The sequence below is a fragment of the Haliotis rufescens genome, unplaced genomic scaffold, assembly GCF_023055435.1.
Source record: "Haliotis rufescens isolate VD_foot unplaced genomic scaffold, xgHalRufe1.0.p SCAF_24, whole genome shotgun sequence".
In the NCBI taxonomy this organism is placed as follows: domain Eukaryota; kingdom Metazoa; phylum Mollusca; class Gastropoda; order Lepetellida; family Haliotidae; genus Haliotis; species Haliotis rufescens.
In genome coordinates this window covers 10,309,744-10,334,777 of record NW_025963935.1, presented here as the reverse complement: position 1 = coordinate 10,334,777, position 25,034 = coordinate 10,309,744, and the positions used below count along the sequence as shown (strand labels likewise).

General features: G+C 41.9%; 1 protein-coding gene across 1 annotated transcript; it reads right to left on the bottom strand.

Moving 5' to 3' along the window:
* Positions 1–11,293: 11,293 nt before the first annotated feature.
* On the bottom strand, positions 11,294–23,159 carry LOC124111651 (sushi, von Willebrand factor type A, EGF and pentraxin domain-containing protein 1-like). Its single transcript, XM_046471407.2, has 6 exons — positions 22,901–23,159; positions 20,888–20,942; positions 17,879–18,067; positions 15,701–15,844; positions 12,922–13,035; positions 11,294–11,876 (listed from the first exon to the last, which is right to left on the bottom strand). Exons 1-6 carry the CDS (start codon positions 22,907–22,909, stop codon positions 11,311–11,313), a joined length of 1,077 nt encoding a protein of 358 aa, XP_046327363.2. The 5' UTR covers positions 22,910–23,159; the 3' UTR covers positions 11,294–11,310.
* Positions 23,160–25,034: the final 1,875 nt, after the last annotated feature.

The following is a 25,034-nucleotide window of genomic DNA, read 5'->3' as shown; positions in this document are numbered from 1 at the left end:
CATTGACACTATCTACCACCTACCACCTACCGTGTAGATAAAGCTAGGCTGGACATTGACACTATCTACCACCTACCACCTACCACATACCGTGTAGATGAAGCTAAGCTGGACATTGAAACTATCTACAACCTACCACCTACCGTGTAGATGAAGCTAAGCTGGACATTGACACTATCTACCACCTACCACCTACCGTGTAGATGAAGCTAAGCTGGACATTGACACTATCTACCACCTACCGTGTAGATGAAGCTAAGCTGGACATTGACACTATCTACCACCTACCACCTACCGTGTAGATGAAGCTAAGCTGGACATTGACACTATCTACCACCTACCACCTACCGTGTAGATGAAGCTAAGCTGGACATTGACACTATCTACCACCTACCACCTACCGTGTAGATGAAGCTAAGCTGGACATTGACACTATCTACCACCTACCACCTACCGTGTAGATGAAGCTAAGCTGGACATTGACACTATCTACCACCTACCGTGTAGATGAAGCTAAGCTGGACATTGACACTATCTACCACCTACCGTGTAGATGAAGCTAAGCTGGACATTGACACTATCTACCACCTACCGTGTAGATGAAGCTAAGCTGGACATTGACACTATCTACCACCTACCACCTACCGTGTAGATGAAGCTAAGCTGGACATTGACACTATCTACCACCTACCACCTACTGTGTAGATGAAGCTAAGCTGGACATTGACACTATCTACCACCTACCATGTAGATGAAGCTAAGCTGGACATTGACACTATCTACCACCTACTGTGTAGATGAAGCTAAGCTGGACATTGACACTATCTACCACCTAACACCTACTGTGTAGATGAAGCTAAGCTGGACATTGACACTATCTACCACCTACCACCTACCGTGTAGATGAAGCTAAGCTGGACATTGACACTATCTACCACCTACCACCTACCGTGTAGATGAAGCTAAGCTGGACATTGACACTATCTACCACCTACCACCTACCGTGTAGATGAAGCTAAGCTGGACATTGACACTATCTACCACCTACCGTGTAGATGAAGCTAAGCTGGACATTGACACTATCTACCACCTACCGTGTAGATGAAGCTAAGCTGGACATTGACACTATCTACCACCTACCGTGTAGATGAAGCTAAGCTGGACATTGACACTATCTACCACCTACCACCTACCGTGTAGATGAAGCTAAGCTGGACATTGACACTATCTACCACCTACCACCTACCGTGTAGATGAAGCTAAGCTGGACATTGACACTATCTACCACCTACCACCTACCGTGTAGATGAAGCTAAGCTGGACATTGACACTATCTACCACCTACCGTGTAGATGAAGCTAAGCTGGACATTGACACTATCTACCACCTACCGTGTAGATGAAGCTAAGCTGGACATTGACACTATCTACCACCTACCGTGTAGATGAAGCTAAGCTGGACATTGACACTATCTACCACCTACCGTGTAGATGAAGCTAAGCTGGACATTGACACTATCTACCACCTACCGTGTAGATGAAGCTAAGCTGGACATTGACACTATCTACCACCTACCACCTACCGTGTAGATGAAGCTAAGCTGGACATTGACACTATCTACCACCTACCACCTACCGTGTAGATGAAGCTAAGCTGGACATTGACACTATCTACCACCTACCGTGTAGATGAAGCTAAGCTGGACATTGACACTATCTACCACCTACCGTGTAGATGAAGCTAAGCTGGACATTGACACTATCTACCACCTACCGTGTAGATGAAGCTAAGCTGGACATTGACACTATCTACCACCTACCACCTACCGTGTAGATGAAGCTAAGCTGGACATTGACACTATCTACCACCTACCACCTACCGTGTAGATGAAGCTAAGCTGGACATTGACACTATCTACCACCTACCACCTACCGTGTAGATGAAGCTAAGCTGGACATTGACACTATCTACCACCTACCGTGTAGATGAAGCTAAGCTGGACATTGACACTATCTACCACCTACCACCTACCGTGTAGATGAAGCTAAGCTGGACATTGACACTATCTACCACCTACCGTGTAGATGAAGCTAAGCTGGACATTGACACTATCTACCACCTACCGTGTAGATGAAGCTAAGCTGGACATTGACACTATCTACCACCTACCGTGTAGATGAAGCTAAGCTGGACATTGACACTATCTACCACCTACCACCTACCGTGTAGATGAAGCTAAGCTGGACATTGACACTATCTACCACCTACCACCTACCGTGTAGATGAAGCTAAGCTGGACATTGACACTATCTACCACCTACCACCTACCGTGTAGATGAAGCTAAGCTGGACATTGACACTATCTACCACCTACCGTGTAGATGAAGCTAAGCTGGACATTGACACTATCTACCACCTACCACCTACCGTGTAGATGAAGCTAAGCTGGACATTGACACTATCTACCACCTACCACCTACCGTGTAGATGAAGCTAAGCTGGACATTGACACTATCTACCACCTACCGTGTAGATGAAGCTAAGCTGGACATTGACACTATCTACCACCTACCACCTACCGTGTAGATGAAGCTAAGCTGGACATTGACACTATCTACCACCTACCGTGTAGATGAAGCTAAGCTGGACATTGACACTATCTACCACCTACCGTGTAGATGAAGCTAAGCTGGACATTGACACTATCTACCACCTACCGTGTAGATGAAGCTAAGCTGGACATTGACACTATCTACCACCTACCACCTACCGTGTAGATGAAGCTAAGCTGGACATTGACACTATCTACCACCTACCACCTACCGTGTAGATGAAGCTAAGCTGGACATTGACACTATCTACCACCTACCACCTACCGTGTAGATGAAGCTAAGCTGGACATTGACACTATCTACCACCTACCACCTACCGTGTAGATGAAGCTAGGCTGGACATTGACACTATCTACCACCTACCACCTACCGTGTAGATGAAGCTAAGCTGGACATTGACACTATCTACCACCTACCACCTACCTTGTAGATGAAGCTAAGCTGGACATTGACACTATCTACCACCTACCACCTACCGTGTAGATGAAGCTAAGCTGGACATTGACACTATCTACCACCTACCGTGTAGATGAAGCTAAGCTGGACATTGACACTATCTACCACCTACCGTGTAGATGAAGCTAAGCTGGACATTGACACTATCTACCACCTACCGTGTAGATGAAGCTAAGCTGGACATTGACACTATCTACCACCTACCGTGTAGATGAAGCTAAGCTGGACATTGACACTATCTACCACCTACCGTGTAGATGAAGCTAAGCTGGACATTGACACTATCTACCACCTACCACCTACCGTGTAGATGAAGCTAAGCTGGACATTGACACTATCTACCACCTACCACCTACCGTGTAGATGAAGCTAAGCTGGACATTGACACTATCTACCACCTACCACCTACCGTGTAGATGAAGCTAAGCTGGACATTGACACTATCTACCACCTACCGTGTAGATGAAGCTAAGCTGGACATTGACACTATCTACCACCTACCGTGTAGATGAAGCTAAGCTGGACATTGACACTATCTACCACCTACCGTGTAGATGAAGCTAAGCTGGACATTGACACTATCTACCACCTACCGTGTAGATGAAGCTAAGCTGGACATTGACACTATCTACCACCTACCACCTACCGTGTAGATGAAGCTAAGCTGGACATTGACACTATCTACCACCTACCACCTACCGTGTAGATGAAGCTAAGCTGGACATTGACACTATCTACCACCTACCACCTACCGTGTAGATGAAGCTAAGCTGGACATTGACACTATCTACCACCTACCACCTACCGTGTAGATGAAGCTAAGCTGGACATTGACACTATCTACCACCTACCACCTACCGTGTAGATGAAGCTAAGCTGGACATTGACACTATCTACCACCTACCACCTACCGTGTAGATGAAGCTAAGCTGGACATTGACACTATCTACCACCTACCACCTACCGTGTAGATGAAGCTAAGCTGGACATTGACACTATCTACCACCTACCGTGTAGATGAAGCTAAGCTGGACATTGACACTATCTACCACCTACCGTGTAGATGAAGCTAAGCTGGACATTGACACTATCTACCACCTACCACCTACCGTGTAGATGAAGCTAAGCTGGACATTGACACTATCTACCACCTACCACCTACCGTGTAGATGAAGCTAAGCTGGACATTGACACTATCTACCACCTACCACCTACCGTGTAGATGAAGCTAAGCTGGACATTGACACTATCTACCACCTACCGTGTAGATGAAGCTAAGCTGGACATTGACACTATCTACCACCTACCGTGTAGATGAAGCTAAGCTGGACATTGACACTATCTACCACCTACCGTGTAGATGAAGCTAAGCTGGACATTGACACTATCTACCACCTACCGTGTAGATGAAGCTAAGCTGGACATTGACACTATCTACCACCTACCACCTACCGTGTAGATGAAGCTAAGCTGGACATTGACACTATCTACCACCTACCACCTACCGTGTAGATGAAGCTAAGCTGGACATTGACACTATCTACCACCTACCACCTACCGTGTAGATGAAGCTAAGCTGGACATTGACACTATCTACCACCTACCACCTACCGTGTAGATGAAGCTAAGCTGGACATTGACACTATCTACCACCTACCACCTACCGTGTAGATGAAGCTAAGCTGGACATTGACACTATCTACCACCTACCACCTACCGTGTAGATGAAGCTAAGCTGGACATTGACACTATCTACCACCTACCACCTACCGTGTAGATGAAGCTAAGCTGGACATTGACACTATCTACCACCTACCGTGTAGATGAAGCTAAGCTGGACATTGACACTATCTACCACCTACCGTGTAGATGAAGCTAAGCTGGACATTGACACTATCTACCACCTACCACCTACCGTGTAGATGAAGCTAAGCTGGACATTGACACTATCTACCACCTACCACCTACCGTGTAGATGAAGCTAAGCTGGACATTGACACTATCTACCACCTACCACCTACCGTGTAGATGAAGCTAAGCTGGACATTGACACTATCTACCACCTACCACCTACCGTGTAGATGAAGCTAAGCTGGACATTGACACTATCTACCACCTACCGTGTAGATGAAGCTAAGCTGGACATTGACACTATCTACCACCTACCGTGTAGATGAAGCTAAGCTGGACATTGACACTATCTACCACCTACCGTGTAGATGAAGCTAAGCTGGACATTGACACTATCTACCACCTACCACCTACCGTGTAGATGAAGCTAAGCTGGACATTGACACTATCTACCACCTACAACCTACCGTGTAGACCAGACTTTTTGTAACCTTCTCGCTCTGGCTCGGATCCGGACTTGGGTCACTAGAGGCTAAAATGAAGCATATGCTGTTCAGTCAGTGAGTTGAGTTTTACGTCGCTCTTAGCAATATTCCAGCAATATCTGGGCGGGGAACACTAGATCAGGTCTTCACACATTGTACCCATGTGGGGGAATCGATCCCGGGTTTTCGGCATGAAGTGCGAATGCATTAACCACTAGGCTACCCACCACCCAAAACCCCCATATATGCTGTTCAGAAAACTATATATTGCAGGTAAACATTATAACTACTGGCCTCAGAGAAGTGTTTGCCTTTCAACAAATGGTTGACTTTCAAATATATTCACTGCTGAACTAGATTTAAAATACCTCAGCTGTAGCAGATGGTATTAATGGATGGTTGTCAAATGCAGAATACATATATTAAAATCTATCAAAGATTTGAGTTTTAGGATACATTATTTGACAGGCACATTTTTCTGTAGGGTAACCATTTCAATATATGGTTCTAATTATGCTTTTGTTTTAAGTTAATAGTTTGTATATCTGGTTTTTGCTAATTTACAGTCAATCTGTTAGTTCAAGCAGAATACGACTCAGAGACTGTTAAGAGGAATAATTTAAAAACAAGACCTTGAACATAAAGAAGTTGTTGGTTTTACAATATCTCTTCTCTTAGTTAAAATGTTTCAATAACTGAATAGACCGTTATTTTGTTTTGGAACAGAAACATACAACATATATACATATTACAACACCAGTGATAACAACTGGCACTAGTGTCCTTGCCACACTTCCCCATAGTTCAAGTATCATAACGACTAGTAGACATATGCCATTGGTAAGGGGTGTGCTATATGTCATCATTATAAGGACTTATCTTGTTTGTTTCAATGGCTATACACTGATGAACAATCAGATATTAAATTAATTAAATTGGAACGCCCGATGAGTGTACAGCATCAGCTACCTACTCATTATTTCAAATTATGGACTTTAATTGTTGGTGGAATTGTTATGCCAATGAAATAAATGGCCCCCGCAAGCGGCATTTCGTTGTTGCATGAATCTAATATCTGCATATGAGTATCAATACTCTGAATAGCAAACCTACATTGTAGGCAAGTCAAATACTAAACGTTGTTTTCAAGATTTCTCTGTTACATTCAGGTATTTGCTGTCTGTGAGAATCAATGGATACCGTTTGATATTTTGCCAAGGATATGGTGCCCACCGGTGTAATTCTTCAGAAAACCGATGTTTTACGCACGCACGCACGCACGGACGCACGCACGCACGCACGCATGCGCGCGCGCGCGCGCACGCACACACACACACACACACACACACACACACTATCTTAACGTATTACAGAAAATCGTGCGTCTTAAATCGTTTGGTGTTTCAGGTTATACAGTTTTTATGGTATTTTCGGTATTTATTAGAAGCAATGTCATACTTTCAGCACACAAATGACGGGAGTACAGTGGTCACAGATAAGCTTACTATGGTATTTTCGGTATTTATTAGAAGCAATGTCATATTTTCAGGATACAAATGACGGGAGTACAGTGGTCACAGATAAACTTACTATGGTATTTTCGGTATTTCTTAGAAGCAATGTCATACTTTCAGCATGCAAATGACGGGAGTACAGTGGTCACAGATAAGCTAACTATGGTATTTTCGGTATTTCTTAGAAGCAATGTCATACTTTCAGCATACAAATGACGGGAGTACAGTGTTCACAGATAAGCTTACTATGGTATTTTCGGTATTTCTTAGAAGCAATGTCATACTTTCAGCACACAAATGACGGGGGTACAGTGGCCACAGATAAGCTTACTATGGCATTTTCGGTATTTATTAGAAGCAATGTCATACTTTCAGCACACAAATGACGGCAGTACAGTGGTCACAGATAAGCTTACTATGGTATTTTCGGTATTTCTTAGAAGCAATGTCATACTTCCAGCATACAAATGACGCGAGTACAATGGTCACAGATAAGCTTACTATGGTATTTTCGGTATTTATTAGAAGCAATGTCATACTTTCAGCACACAAATGACGGGAGTACAGTGGTCACAGATAAGCTTACTATGGTATTTTCGGTATTTCGTAGAAGCAATGTCATACTTTCAGCATACAAATGACGGGAGTACAGTGGTCACAGATAAGCTTACTATGGTATTTTCGGTATTTATTAGAAGCAATGTCATACTTTCAGCACACAAATGACGGGGGTACAGTGGCCACAGATAAGCTTACTATGGTATTTTCGGTATTTCTTAGAAGCAATGTCATACTTTCAGCATACAAATGACGGGAGTACAGTGGTCACAGATAAGCTTACTATGGTATTTTCGGTATTTCTTAGAAGCAATGTCATATTTTCAGCATACAAATGACGCGAGTACGGTGGTCACAGATAAGCTTACTATGGTATTTTCGATATTTCTTAGAAGCAATGTCATACTTTCAGCACACAAATGACGGGAGTACGGTGGCCACAGATAAACTTACTATGGTATTTTCGGTATTTATTAGAAGCAATGTCATACTTTCAGCACAGAAATGACGGGAGTACAGTGTTCACAGATAAGCTTACTATGGTATTTTCGGTATTTATTAGAAGCAATGTCATATTTTCAGGATACAAATGACGGGAGTAGAGTGGTCACAGATCAGCTTACTATGGTATTTTCTGTATTTCTTAGAAGCAATGTCAAACTTTCAGCATACAAATGACGGGAGTACAGTGGTCACAGATAAGCTAACTATGGTATTTTCGATATTTCGTAGAAGCAATGTCATACTTTCAGCATACAAATGACGGGAGTACAGTGGTCACAGATAAGCTTACTATGGTATTTTCGGTATTTCTTAGAAGCAATGTCATACTTTCAGCACACAAATGACGGGGGTACAGTGGCCACAGATAAGCTTACTATGGTATTTTCGGTATTTATTAGAAGCAATGTCATACTTTCAGCATACAAATGACGGGAGTAGAGTGGTCACAGATAAACTTACTATGGTATTTTCGGTATTTCTTAGAAGCAATGTCATATTTTCAGCATACAAATGACGGGAGTACAGTGGTCACAGATAAGCTTACTATGGTATTTTCGGTATTTCTTAGAAGCAATGTCATACTTTCAGCATACAAATGACGGGAGTACAGTGGTCACAGATAAGCTTACTATGGTATTTTCGGTATTTCTTAGAAGCAATGTCATACCTTCAGCACACAAATGACGGGAGTACAGTGGTCACAGATAAGCTTACTATGGTATTTTCGGTATTTCGTAGAAGCAATGTCATACTTTCAGCATACAAATGACGGGAGTACAGTGGTCACAGATAAGATTACTATGGTATTTTCGGTATTTCTTAGAAGCAATGTCACACTTCCAGCATACAAATGACGCGAGTACAGTGGTCACAGATAAGCTTACTATGGTATTTTCGGTATTTCTTAGAAGCAATGTCATACTTTCAGCATACAAATGACGGGAGTACGGTGGCCACAGATAAACTAACTATGGTATTTTCGGTATTTCTTAGAAGCAATGTCATACTTTCAGCACACAAATGACGGGAGTACAGTGGTCACAGATAAGCTTACTATGGTATTTTCGGTATTTATTAGAAGCAATGTCATACTTTCAGCACACAAATGACGGGAGTACGGTGGCCACAGATAAACTTACTATGGTATTTTCGGTATTTATTAGAAGCAATGTCATACTTTCAGGATACAAATGACGGGAGTAGAGTGGTCACAGATAAACTTACTATGGTATTTCCTGTATTTCTTAGAAGCAATGTCAAACTTTCAGCATACAAATGACGGGAGTACAGTGGTCACAGATAAGCTTACTATGGTATTTTCGGTATTTCTTAGAAGCAATGTCATACTTTCAGCACACAAATAACGGGAGTACAGTGGTCACAGGTCAGCTAACTATGGTATTTTCAGTATTTCTTAGAAGCAATGTCATACTTCCAGCATACACATGACGCGAGTACAGTGGTCACAGATAAGCTTTCTATCTGAGACAGAAACTGTAGCCGACACAGCACTATTTGTTTGACACGGTGTTTGGTTGTGTAAAGAAGGTACACACACCTGGCAAGCAATGTAGGGCGATAAAGAATGACATGGCGACGGACCTGTGCTATGAGCCAAAGTGTTTTCGGATTTAACGTCTGTTTTAAATTAGTTCGAAATTACTGAGAATGGTGCATATTTGCACACATATATCCTTATTCTGAACTTCCTTGCCATTCTTCAAAAACAATGTTGGTGCACTGCAGAAATACGTTTGTTAATTATAATGTTATAATACTTATTATCAGTTCACAAGCTTTGTTTGCAATATACTGATAAAATAGAACAAGCTTATCAGATGAAACGCGGGGTTTAGATGTTTACATTCATTTTGATCCTCGGTGACAGGCTAAACAAACGCCTGGGTCTAAAGACTGTGTGAAGCAAGCACCTAATTCCTGCAACATTCATTCTATTGTACATCATTTTGACTATATGTACTATTCTGGTTTCATCGTATGTCCTTAAAGATTCTAAAAGTACAAACTGAAAATGTACCCACCCGTCTTTACACGGGTGACACATCTCACTGCCAGTCATGAAGTATCTTGACTGGCGACACTACGACCGCGATGTGGGCGAGCTATGACGTCACTGTGACGTGTCTGGTTCGGAGCATGGCGTAGTTTTGCGCTCGACTGCTTTTTCAGAGCAACCGCTAGTGACGATATTAGGCCTACTGCTAAAACCTTGCCATCCCTCCTGTGCGTGAGTCAGCATGCTTTATTTACTAGACAGAATGTGAGTGAGTGAGTGAGTGAGTGAGTGAGTCAACATGCTTCATTTACTAGACAGAATGTGAGTGAGTGAGTGAGTGAGTGAGTGAGTGAGTCAACATGCTTCATTTACTAGATATTTCCCTGGACGATGCAGTTTCACTGTCTAAACAGAATGTGCGTGAGTGAGTGAGTGAGCATGCTTCATTTTTAGACATCATGTGAGTGAGTGATTGAGTGAATGAGTGAGCATGCTTCATTTACTAGATATGTCCCTAGACGATGCAGTTTTACCGTCTAGACAGTGAGTGAGTGAGAGAGTGAGCATGCCTCATTTACTGGACAGAATAGGAAAGAGTGATTGAGGGACCGAGAGGAAGAGTGAGTTAATGAGTGAGTGAGTGAGTGAGTGAGTGAGTGAGTGAGAGTGAGTGAGCATGCGTCATTAACTAGATATTTCTTCAGCCGATGCAGTTCATCATCTAGACAGAATGTGTGAGTGAATGTGTGAAACGTATAATTGAATGAATAAACCCTTTGAAAGCCATGTCAACTCCGTTTTCATTGCTACAACAGCGTCTGACAGGCTGCTTAAAGACAGACAGTAATTCCCCTGCTGTTGGCTGTGCTTCACTAAACAGTCATCAATGCCACTGTTGGTTTTGCTTCACTTAACAGTCAGTAGTACCCCTGCTGTTGGTTTTGCTTGACTAAACACTCAGCAAAGCCACTGTTGGCGGTGCTTCACTAGACACTCAGTAATGAAATGTGTGGTTTATTCTTCAGTAGAATTTGGTCATAAATTCAGGGCGGTTGTGACACGAGGAATACCTCATCCCTCAAATTCTCGCCCCTTATTCCCCGTGCTACCTCCTCACCAACCCCTACCCCACCCCAACCCCCAAACACACGCACAGTTACTTTCTCTTTCACACACACACAAAAACACACACACACATTCTCTCTCTCTCTCTCTCTTTCACACACATACACACGAAACAACAAACTCGCAGCATATGCAGACCATTTATTGGTTACGAAATAACATTTAGTGCAGCTATTTCATCCAACCTGTTAAGTCAGGTCGGGACCACCCTTCATCTTCTGTAGGATAGCACTGACTGCATCAGGGGAGCCAATCTTGAAGATGTTGGAAGGTCTCGAAGCAATTAGGTTGATTGTGGAATTGGCATCTACTTCCGAGATAGCAACAACAAATACCTCAGCTTTGGCTTTCAGAGAACCAATACTGGCAGCAATGGCCTCCCGGTCCTCAATTGTGGTGTACCCATCGGTTAACATGATGACCTTGTTGTCAGCGTCATTGCGGTCGCCATTGGAAATTGTACTAGTTGCCAGCTTGATGGCATCGCCGATGTTCGTAGAAGGACCCTCTTCGTATGTCTGCTGTTTGAGAGCTGCCAGAACGCCCGACTTGTTGTTGCTATGCTCATTGAATCTGAATACCACTCTCGCCTTTGAAGAAAACGCTATCAATGCAACGTTAACAGCATCAGGGCCTATGTTGGTAGAGTTTACCATACTCTCTTGGAATCGTTTCATTTCGTCAAAGTTGGGTTTGCCGATGGAGCGTGAAACATCTTCTACAATCAGGATGTCTAGCTTCTGGTCAATGGAGACTGGAAAACAAACGTGCAATATGTAATGATTGTGTTAAGTCTGTAGATGAAGGGACTTTGTTGTTTGTTACAGTGTTACACGTATATAGATACGATATATAGATAGATAGATTTGTAAATATAAGCGATTAATGGAAGGGCGAGGATGGCTGACTCCATTGTCTGACATGACTCTTCGTGTGAGGGTGTCAATACCGCGAATTTCTTGTTTTGTCCAATAAACAACCCCAAAAGAATACGAAAGGATAGATACAGAATAAATATTTGTGGCTTTAATTTTATGGTGAGCATTCACTCCAGATTTTCTTTCGTCTATATTCTGACCGGAGGTTTCCCTTGATATGGGCATATTGGAGTTTGTAATTATTATTGACACTAAATGTATTCAGCATCTTCCGCATATGCTGCTGATACAACTACCACTACTTCCGCTACCAAAAGAAGTTCTCAATCGTGAAGAGTGCACTTCCTATGACTAGTGTTACTGAAATACTGTTCATAGGGGCGGCAATTGTGAAAGTTGTTTTCAATTGTGATAATCAGGGCATGGTCTTCATGACAGTTTTAGAAGAGTGGAAATCAGTGTCTGCACGCCATGACAGCTTTAGAAGTGTGACAATCAGTGTGTGATGCAATGGCTGTTTGTAAAGGGTGGTAGTTAGTGTGTCAACGACAGTTCTAAAAGTGTCATAATCAGGTTGTGGTCGCCATGACAGTTCTTAAAGTGTCATAATCAGGTTGTGGTCGCTATAACAGTTTCGAAGGGGTGAAAATCAGAGCATGGTTACATAACAGTTCCGAATGATGGACCAACGGCCTGAAAATCAGGATATGATCGCAATGATAGTTCCCAAAGGATGAATCTCAGTGTGTGAACGCTATCCCAGTTGTTAAAGGGTGACAATCAAGCTGGAATATTGCTGAGTGTGGCGTCATACAGCAAACAAACAAACAAAAACAATCTGACACGCCGTCATATTGCTGAAAAACTCTTAAAAGATGCATTGATGCGAACTCATTCCATCATGGCCATTCTGAAACCTACCTGTACAGTTCGCACCCGAAAACTGAGGTGGACAGGCGCAGCTGTAGCCATTCCATATCTCCGTGCACGTGCCCCCATTTGCACAAGGTTTATATCTCTCACAGTCTGTGATATCTGCCAAATGAAATATGAAGCTTAATTAGTTTCCAGAAAGTGTTTTGAAATAAGAATAAAAGAGCCAAAGACAGCATCTATGCAAATACATCAGTTTGTTGAAGGTTGCTAATCAATATCTGAATGCTATGACAGTTTTTTTAATGTTATCATCAAGGGGTGGTCGGCTTGCTTGTTTTAAAAGGGAGATAATCAGGATGTGGTCGCCATGTCAGTGTTTAAATGGTAATCAGTGTGTAGACGACATGACAGTTTGGAAAGGGTGATAATCAGGATGTGGTCACCAGGACAGTTTTTAAAGATTGTTACCAGTGTGTGAACGCCATGACAGTTTGTAAAGGGCGATAAGCAGGTGTGGTCGCCATGCCAGTTTTTAAAGGGAGATAATCAGGATGTGGTCGCCATGTCGGTTTTTGAAGATGGTAATTAGTGTGTGAACGGCATGACAGTTGTTAAAGTCAGGTAGTCAGTGTGTTAACGACATGACAGTTTGTAAAGGATGATAAGCAGGTGTGGTCGCCATGATAGGTTTTAAAGATGGTTATCATTGTGTAAACGACATGATATGTTTCGAATGGGTGGAAATCAAGATATGCACGCAAACAATTCTGGTAGGTCTCTTTTACAGTTTTGAGGGGATGAAATTCAGGGTGTGATTGCCATTACACTTTCGAAGTTTTGAAAATCAGTGTGTGGTCACTATAATAGTTTCGCAGGGGTGGAAGTCAGGATGTGGTCGTACAGACAAATTCAAAGGTGCGAAAATCAGAATGTGGTTACCATGACAGCTTTGAACGGGTCCGAAGCAGGCTGTTGTTGCCAAGAAGTTTTGAAGGGGACAGAACCAGGGTATTGTCTCTATGCAGTTTCGAGTAGGTGCAAATCAGGACATGGTCGGTGTGACAGTTTTGAATGCGTGCAAATCTTGGTATGGTCGCAAATACAGTTTTGAGGGGGTGAAAGTCAGGGTGTGGTCGCTATGAAGGTTTCAAAATCAGTGCCTGGACCACATGACAGTTGAAGGGTTGAACATCAGTGTGTGGTGGCAATGACACTTCCGCTTGGATGACGATAAGGATGTGGTTGCCATGACAATTTGGAAGGTGCTAAAATCATGGTGTATTTGCCATGACAGTTTCAAAGGTGTGGAAATCAGGTAGTGGTTGACTTGACATTTTCAAAGGGTGACGATTATGTTGTGGTCATTATGTCAGTTTCAAAGGGGTGAAAAATCATTTTTTGGACACCATGACGCTTTTGTGGGGGATTAAATCAGTAGTGTAGTTGAATCTTTGAAAATCAAAAGAGTTTTGAGGAGGTGAAATTCAGGGTGTGGTTGCTGTGACAGTTACGAGACCTGGAAATCAGGGTGTGGTCAGTATGTCAGTTTGGTCATGTAAAATTCCGGATGTGGTTAGCTATGACAGTGTAGATTGGATGCGAACCAGGGTGTGGTCACGATGACAGTTAAGAGGTAATAAGAATCAGGGTGTGGTCACTATGTCAGTTTGGAGGGGTGAGAATCAGGGTGCTGTCGTTATGACAGTTGAGAGGGGTTAGCATCAGGCTGTGATTACCAGGACAGTTTCAAGGTGGTGAAAATCAAGCTGTGGTCACTGTGACAGTTCGGAGGGAATAAGAATCAGGGTGTGGTCACTATGTCAGTTTGGAGAGGGTGAGAATCAGGGTGTGGTCACTATGTCAGTTTGGAGGAGGTGAGAATCAGGGTGTGGTCACTATATCAATTTGGAGAGGGTGAGAATCAGGGTGTGGTCACTATGTCAGTTTGGAGGAGGTGAGAATCAGGGTGTGGTCATTATGTCAGTTTGGAGGAGGTGAGAATCAGGGTGTGGTCACTATGTCAGTTTGGAGGAGGTGAGAATCAGGGTGTGGTCACTATATCAGTTTGGAGGGGGTGAGAATTAGGGTGTGGTCACTATGTCAGTTTGGAGGGGGTGAGAATCAGGGTGTGGTCACTTCGTCAGTTTGGAGGGGTTAGCATCAGGCTGTGATTACCAGGACAGTTTCAAGGTGGTGAAAATCAAGCTGTGGTCACTGTGACAGTTCCCAAGGGCCGAGAATCAGGGTGTCATTGCCATGACAGTGCAGAGGGGGTGAGAATCAGGGCATCATTGCCATGACAGTGCAGAGGGGTGAGAATCAGGGCGTCATTGCCATGACAGTGCAGAGGGGATGTGAATCAGGGTGTCATTGCCATGACAGTGCAGAGGGGGTGAGAATCAGGGCCTCATTGCCATGACAGTGCAGAGGGGGTGAGAATCAGGGCGTCATTGCCATGACAGTGCAGAGGGGGTGAGAATAACGGCGTCATTGCCATGACAGTGCAGAGGGGGTGAGAATCAGGGTGTCATTGCCATGACATTGCAGAGAGGATGAGAATCAGGGCGCCATTGCCATGACAGTGCAGAGGGGGTGAGAATAAGGGCGTCATTGCCATGACAGTGCAGAGGGGGTGAGAATCAGGGCGTCATTGCCATGACAGTGCAGAGAGGATGAGAACCAGGGCGTCATTGCCATGGCAGTGCAGAGGGGGTGAGAATCAGGGCGTCATTGCCATGACAGTGCAGAGGGGGTGAGAACCATGGTGTGTAGTCACTAGACAGTTTAGAGTGGTGAGATAGTAAAGTAGTACTCTAAGACTTACCAAAGCAAAATCCTGATTGACTAACGCTCGTGGTGAGATTATATATTTCTCTATCGCCACACATCCTCGTCTCGATGGAAAATGACTTGAAACATTTGTCACGATTCGACCTAACACACACAACAGAGGTATCTCCACTTTTAGCTGGAAACAAACAGAATTAGAGTTTTAGAACTAACTGAAATTAAACTGTGATGTCATTAAAACAGCCAAATTATGAATTGAAATAAAACACTCAGTTATGACTTTCTATTCTATACTAAAGATACTGATGAAATAAAGAAAGCCATGTAATGGTGTCCTGATGATGTTACTACAGTGAAGGCAGATAACACAAAACACAACACAGTAAAACACATCAACACATATCAACAAACATCACCACACATCACAACACACTTCGCCACACATCATCACACATCACCACACACTTCGCCAAACGTCAACATACATCACATGTATCACACACATCACCACACATCACCACACACTAACACAAACTAGCACACACCAACATACATCAACATACATCAACATAAACTAAAACACATCAACACACATCAACACACATCACCATAACCTACAACACATCACAACACACCAACACACATCAATACATATCAACATAACCTACAACACATCACAACACATCACAATACATCACAATGCATCACAATACATCGTAACACATAAACACACATCACAACACATCAACACACACTAACATACATCACAACACATCAAGACACATCACAACATATCAACACATATCATCATGCAACAACGCACATCTCCACATACTAACACAAACTAACACACATCAACACACATCAACACACATCAAAACACATCAGCACACATCAGCACACTAACAGAAACTAACACACAACAACAAACATCACAATGCTTCAACACACATTACCACACGACACTACACATCACTACACATCAACACACATCAACACACTAACAGAAACTAACACACATCAACACACATCACAATGCATCAAAACACATCACTACACATCAACACACATGAACACACATTACTACACACTAATACAAACTAACACACATTACCACACGACACTAGACATCACCACACATCAACACACATCAAAACATATCACACACATCGCAGCACATCAACAAACATCAACACACATCAACACATTGCAACACATTGCAACACATCAACACACATCAACACAAACTAACACACACCACAACGCATCACCACACATCACTACACTTCACTACACAACACATCACTGCATATCACGTCACATCACCACACGTCAACACACATTACAACATATCACCACACATTATTACACTCCAAAACACATCAACACATATCGACACACATTATCGCACACCACCACACACAACCACACTTCACCATACATCACCACACATCACAAATCATCACCTCACCACACATCACAATACATCCCAAAACATCACTACACATAACCACGAATCACCACAAACCAGCCCAAGATATAACCACGTCATCCTATTTAATCAAACACCACCACATCATGTAACCACACCGCTATGTTGTCACACATCATCACACCATGTCACTCTGTGCTACCACACACCCTCACATCTTATAACCAAACCGCTATGTTGTCACACAACATCACACTATGTCACACTATGATATCACACACCACCGCACCATGAAACCACACCACTCTGTTGTCACACACCATCACAACATGTCACTCTATGCGACCACACATCATCACATCATGTAACCACACCACTATGTTGTCACACACCGTCACACCATGTCACTCTATGCTACCACACACCACCACATCATGAAACCACACCACTATGTTGTCACACACCGCAACACTATGTCACTCTATGCTACCACACACCACTGCACCATAAAACCACACCACTATGTTGTCACACACCGTCACAACATGTCATTCTATGCTACCACACACCACCACATCATGTAACTACACCACTAAGTTGTCACACACCGACACAACATGTCACTCTATGGTACCACACACAACCACATCATGTAACCACACCACTATGTTGTCACACACCGACACAACATGTCACTCTATGATACCACACACAACCACATCATGTAACAACAGCACTATGTTGCCACACACCGCCACAACATGCAAACACGTGACTTACACTTTCTGTAAATCGGGTTGATGGTGTTACAAGTAAAGCCTTTTCCAGTGTCCCGGCTGAGCAGCTTCCATTTCACTGGGGCCGCATACCACCCCGGTTGCAGTTGTGTGTCATCGGTATCGAGCCATCCGATGTCGTTGGGCTGTCGAACCTCGATGTTTACAAGTTCTGTGAAGTTTTCACACGGATCTGGATCACACAGGACACAGCTCAAGTAAGTATCAGTCAGTTCTGTTTACTCCTTTAAAAGGAGTGACGTGCCAAGACATATGTTTGTGTGTGTGCTTGTTTGTTTGTTTGTACCAGTGATTGATATCATAAACACTGGTATGTGCATTTGGGTAAGATGGCATGCGTCAACTAAGTTAGCGAACCTTACCACCCGATCCCGTTGGTCGCTTTTTACGACAAGCATGGGTTGTTGAAAAGTGTATACAACGCATTTCACTCTCTCTACACACTCGCTAGCTAAGGATGTTGTGGGTAAATCAGTATCGCCACTAGCGGGTTGGGCGTTTTCACAGGTGAATCCAGATACTGTCTGGACGATAGGACATGTGTCAGGAGGAACAACTATGATACAAAAACTGTACAATTGTCGAACCGATCTTGTGAACTTCAGGTGCTTATGGCTTCATGGATTCAGTGGACGCAGTGGGTGTTTGCTGCTATAAAGGGTTTCAAGTGTATTCAAGGGATATATCTATATATTATATGTGCAGCCAGCCATCGTTGATATTTCTCTTAGTAAAACAATTCCTCAAAACATTATATGACCATTGGTCTGAAACGTGGTGGGTGAGATAGTCATCAAAATAAGAAGTTAGTTGAAAAATATATTGACACAATTCACGATTAAAATTTCGAAAACTGAACAAGTGAACCTTTCGGAATGTCTTATACACTCTTCAAAAAAAGAAACGCACAGGTAGATGTGTAGTAAATATATTGTACCTAATAAAGACGATATATATAGTTTAATATCATAGATACAAATATGAAATTTTGGAGCTCGATAATCACATGAAAACTGTTCACTGTCATGTCACATAAAGCTACAAGGTTGTGCTGAACTCAATATCTCGTGTCACTGCCCCGGGCAGCAATCTCTGCATCTCCTCGGCACTCACTGGATAAGTCAAAGAATTCTGCCCTGCGGATTTCTGCGCCATTCTGCTCGTAACGCGTTGACAAGTTGCGGGAGTGTCTGCTGCGTGTTCTGACGTTGACGTACACGTCGATCGAATTCATGCCAGACGTGTTCGATTAGGTTGAGATCTGGAGATCTCGACTGCCAGGGCAAAACGTTGATGTTGGTATTATGAAGGTAGTCTACCGTAACACGAGTTGTGTGCTTCGAGCTTTGTCCTGATGAAACAGATCCCTCTGGCGGTCAATGATTGGAAGAATTTAGGGTTGAAGAATTTGATTCATGCACCGATTCGCTGTCAAATTTCCCTGAACCACAATCAAGTCAGATCTCGTAGGATATGGCCCCCAAAGCCATGACACTAAAGCCACAAAAATTGTCGAATTCACGTACACAATGTAGGCAAAACGCTGATTTTGACAACGATTAACACGTTGTCTTCCATCTCGCCGGTGAAGAAGAAAATGTAATTCATCGCTAAACCACACTCGTCTCCATTTTCTCAAATTCCAAGGCTTTAAGGTAAGGCACTGTCGATGGATCTGTTGCAAAACAGGGACGATAACTGGTCTTCTGAGTCGGATTCCAGCCTCGCGAAGATGGTTCCTGACAGTCTGGTGCGATATCCTCCTCAAACCATGCGTCCTACAGTCTTCGAAGCTGTGGCTTTGTGATGGCGTATGTGGAACAGTCGAATTTAGTGATCCTAAGCAGGGGTGGTAACTCTTGGTCGGCTGGTTCACGGACGGTCTGCAGTGGAATTGAACTGTGTGTATCGTTCCCAAAGGCGGCACATTGTGCTGTGATGGACGTTAAAGTGGCGATACGTTTGGATACGTTTGGATACGTCCTGTGGCGATGTTCCAATCGGCAGCGCTGAGTCTCGGCATTTTCGAACGTGTTGACAATTGAATGACAAATTATTGGCATATACTTGCCTTTTTATTGCCACTACCACGAGTTGCAAATGCTATAACTTGCACGTGCACTTTGCTTTACTATTTTCCTCCATGACATTTTTTTAACAATTGTCAAAACAATGCCGTTAAAAACATTGCAAATCGACAATGGCTGCGTTTTGACGCACCGTTTGTCGAATATAAGGTCACCAACATTTTGCAATAACATATATCCAATTTATATACCCAATGTTTTGTGTAGTCAGGTTCAATGAACTACACACTACCTGTGCGTTTCTTTTTTTGAAGAGTGTATATGGTTGAGAGTGTATGACAGTGTTTCCTACGTACTGTGCTACGCCTCGTCCGTTCTAATGTTTATCCCACGGAAGCGAGAGATAATTGTGATGGAATCAGTCGTACGGGCCGTAACTGTCGTTCGGAATACCCCGTGATAACGTTTCCAAGGTTGCATATTTAGGAAATACATTCCGACTGTCACTTTCATGATCTGGTAAATCGATCTTGGTCGGATGAAAGGTCGTTCTGACGTGACCCGTTATGGGATGTCCTCAGATCTTTGTTTAGCAGCAGCGAGAACTTAGATCTGATTTTAATGAGATTGCCATCATAATGTTCTTCACCTCAGAAACCACGTGATCAATGTAGCTGAAACTTCACATTTTTCTTCCCACAAATGATGACACCTGAATTTGTTAAAGAGGTATGAATCCGATTTCTTTTCGATATGGGGATATTACAGTAGGTCTATAATACCATTCATTTATCATAATAATGCAATCACTTCTGATTCAATACCTGGACTCTAATATTTCGTACTCAACTTACTTTGAAGAGCTAATGATTTAATTCAATCTATGGTTATTCCATAGAATAAAACGTAAAGTGTCAATAGGGCAAGAGATATGTGATACGTTTGGGCGACAGTAACCAACTTACCCTGGCTGAAGCACGAGTGACAAATCAGCAGGAGAAGCAGCAGTATTATCGGAACCTTGAAGAATCAACATTTGAAACAATTGAAAGTCTGCTTCAAAATAAAAGCAATTACATTTCCTAAAAAAACATCGAGGCAGGCAAACCGGTGGTTGACATAAGTGGTGAAAATATGAACCAAAAAGATATACAATACATTAACTGAGGGGCAAAAGAAAGTTTTTTATGTAATTGAAATGTTGTCAAATTATATTATGTCTATTTAACCAATTGCAATTGTTGTTACTGTTAATCCTCCACCTACTATATATATTCTGTACAATGTTCCTCATTCAGTCTTGCTTGACCACGGTATAAGGATCTATACCGAAACGTCACCTTTACAGTATTAAATAAGTTATTATCCATAAAATGTATCTACTTTGAGGTAATATATTTCCCTTACAAATGTTGAGTAGTATATTATGAACTGTGGACCTTATGTATCCTAACGGAGAGGCAAACATGGGATTCTGACAACAGGGGGTATGAGGATTCCAACAAGTAGGTATGCATGCCAACAAGTGGGTATATATGCCAACAAGTAGATATATTTTACAACAAGTAGGTATGCATGCCAACAAGTAGGTATATATTCCAACAAGTAGGTATATATGCCAAGTAGATATATATGCCAACAAGTAGGTATATATGCCAACAAATAGATATATATGCCAAAAAGAAGGTATATATTCCAACAAGTAGGTATATGTTCCAACAAGTAGGTATGTATGCCAACAAGTAGGTATGTATGCCAACAAGTGGGTATATATTCCAACAAGTGGGTATATATTCCAACAAGTAGGTATATATTCCAACATGTACCTATGTATTCCAACAAGCAGGTATATATTCCAACAAGAAGGTATGTATTCCAACAAGTAGGTATATATTCCAACAAGTAAATATATATTCCAACAAGTAGATATATATTCCAACAAGTAGGTATATATTCCAACAAGCAGGTATATATTCCAACAAGTAGGTATATATTCCAACAAGTAGGTATAAATCCCAACAAGCAGGTTGGAATAAAACAAACTGGAGTATGTGTGATTTGGTAAAGAGTTATTTTCATCTATTAGTCATTAACCGTAATACAATGTTACATTTGAGTCAAGGCCTTTGTCGGCTTCAATCTAAGTTGAAGAACTGCCTACTGGATGCGTGACGGAGATGTATAAACATTAATTCCGAATTTGAAAGCGATAATACATTGTCCCATAATTTCAATCAGTAATTCAGAGTAAAAGAAGTCCACATCAGACAGATTTCAGTTACTGATCAATGAAGGTAAACTTCCCGGCAAAAGAAGGTAACACTTAAAATTGGATTTGCCCAAACATTACACACGTTATCCAGACGTTACCTGGCTGAAAAAAGTTGTCAAAACACTGAAAACGTCAGGCCAGAAACACAACTAGTTACCCGTATCAAACACAACTAGTTACCCGTATCAAACACAACTAGTTACCCGTATCAAACACATCCCCATCGAATATATCCATTTCTTGTTTGTTTCATATAAGTCACACAAACATGGGTGTATACTTTCTTTTCCCCCGGCAGTTTAGTTAATTCGGGACCGTTAATTTAGTGGGGATACGGATTAATTAAAGTTCAGTTTAGACAGAACTAATTTCAGCAGATAGACACCTAAGTAAATATAAAATCTGCAATGTTCATAAGAAATTCTTAACGAATTGAGTGGGGAGAGGAAATCCGACATTGAAGCCAAAGTATAAATTTTAAGCATATGGATAACGGTAAACATTGTGTCTCGTACATATCCCAGAATATATTTTTAATAAAACATTAACCTCCATTCAACTATCATCCCTTTCTCAGCTGTAGTAGCCTTTACTCATCCCCTTTCCAGCTCTAGGCTCAGGGTTTCCTTAAATACTCGTACATAGTGTAGGTTCCCCTGCAGAATGTGTTTTAGTTAGCCTTATCTATAATTTGAAAACAACTTACCTTCTCCATTGTCAAGTGTTCTACCCAGTGTGGTGCTGCTGCAAGTGACGGAATGGTTTTATATGCTGGAGTTGATGTGTAACATGTGTAGCCTATGAAATAGCTTGGCTGTGCAAACACGAATACGTCGTTATTTTCCGTATATGGTCATTGAGAAAAAAAGACGTTTTGGGGACTCTTTCTCAACATCGGTTTTCTGTCGAATTAACGTCGTTATTTGTCATGGGAAATTACTGCGAATGAACGATTTTATCAAGCTCCTCCCTTTTCAGCGTAAACCAGCGAATACCGGCATTGCTCGTTCTCGGATTTCATTGGTCAGCTCTTGCGGGTTATGTTACGGGCCGGAGTTTCTAATATTTACATTCCCGATTTCGTGGTTTGTAACTCGATGTAACGTCGCAGCTGCTGGAAGCTGTACGTGCATTAATTAACGTAACCAGGATCGACGGTTTTAGCACAAGGGACTTGCTGCTATGCCAGTCGATACTTTTTAAGTTGATTTAATGGCATTAGATAAAGATTAATAAAACAATATTTATACATATATATAATACAAAAAAACATTTATCATACAAAATAGCATCAAAACTATTTAGGGCTTTAGTTTTTTTTAATGACAATGTCATAATCATTGGTAATAATCACCACATATGTTAGTTTTATCAATGTCAGTATCCGAACTTTTAGCCTACAAAATAAATGTGTGTTTTGGCAAACGGTAATGACGGATGCGCAAACGCTTTACATACAGCTATATTTGTTGGAACGGTTCGCCTTGACGTAGACAGGATAATGACGTTCACGAGTTCTGAAGATACATGCTCACAACCAGATTGTCTTGTACAATACTATTTTACTAAACCTCCGCCTAGCCCTTATAGCAATGAGATAGTCCTCGATGAAGCAAGTCTATATTTTGCAACAGACTGAACCTCGCTGGGGCTCCTTTCAATTTAAATGCAGTTGTTTGTTTCTATCACCAGTGTATTTCAGTTACTAAGTGGTAATCGAGCTCACAACCTGAGTAGTATGCAAATATTGATCTGACTGTGGCATTTTAAACAGTGTATAGATACATGTTCCGACTTCTGTCAGAAGCTGTTCGTAAAATTGATGGCATATGTACTATATTTTCAATAGTCAGGAACACGCTACTCTTAAGCCTCAATTGATTTTGTGGATATGTTAAAACCAAACACATCTGCATACTGTTACTGTTTGTACCAAGCTTAATCAGCAAAATAAGTATGATTATGGAACATTTTGATTTCATATCATCCCAAGGTAGCTACAGCTTACTTAAAGCTGTAGTTATCATGTCACCGTCCTTAAAAATATGTTTGTTTATCAAAGGCAATTAAGATTAACATTCAATTCACCATACACGTAAGCGTTGTTTATGCCAGTCAGACAAAGACCAACGCTGTCCAGTTTGATGATATTTTAGACCCCTGTGAATATTCCTGGCGACGAAAAGCCCCAATGTTCCTGGGAATCCCGTTGATACATTTATCCTCGGCATTTGGCTACCCTAAGAGAATCACATCACGGACCTAAATAAGCTGGATAAGAAACGCTACTGATAGCCTCTGGTCAACTCTGCCGCGCTATCGCAGAATGTTTATTCAACTTGGCAGGGGATGTTCGCAGTGGCACGACGCATCATTGTCTTCGCCTTCAACAAAAAGGGCGGACACGTGAAATCGCGTGTAATTTGCCAATTTTAGGTCGCTATCTCTATCTCTATTAATTACGCAATAAGGTCCTTAGTCCTTAGCAGAAACTCTGCTAACTTTACAACACGAATGTGATAAAACATTCTTGATATTCTTATTTAATAATGAAACTTTAAGTCTCTGAAAATTTATGTTTATGCAACCTAATTTGGCACTTTTTCATCACAACCCCAAGTTAGGCCTCGAAAAACTAATACATATTTGAGAAATCTAAGACTTTTAATACCAATATGCACGCGCATGCATTTTTCTTCATGAAGCAAATTTAGTTAAATAATGTGTTATTGATAATTTAGCATAAAATGTACGAAAATCAACTAGTATTTCACACTTGAAAGAAACTATATTTTTGCGAGTATAGTGCGCGGGTTTTCTACACAAATATATAGCTGTGT

What these genes read in the sequence shown, in the direction of transcription:
- LOC124111651 (XM_046471407.2), bottom strand. An exon ending in CAACCCGATTTACAGAAAGT is followed by an intron (nt 15,845 to 17,878) that starts GTAAGTCACGTG and finishes GTTTGTTTCCAG; the next exon opens with CTAAAAGTGGAGATACCTCT. An exon ending in TCAATCAGGATTTTGCTTTG is followed by an intron (nt 13,036 to 15,700) that starts GTAAGTCTTAGA and finishes TTCATTTGGCAG; the next exon opens with ATATCACAGACTGTGAGAGA.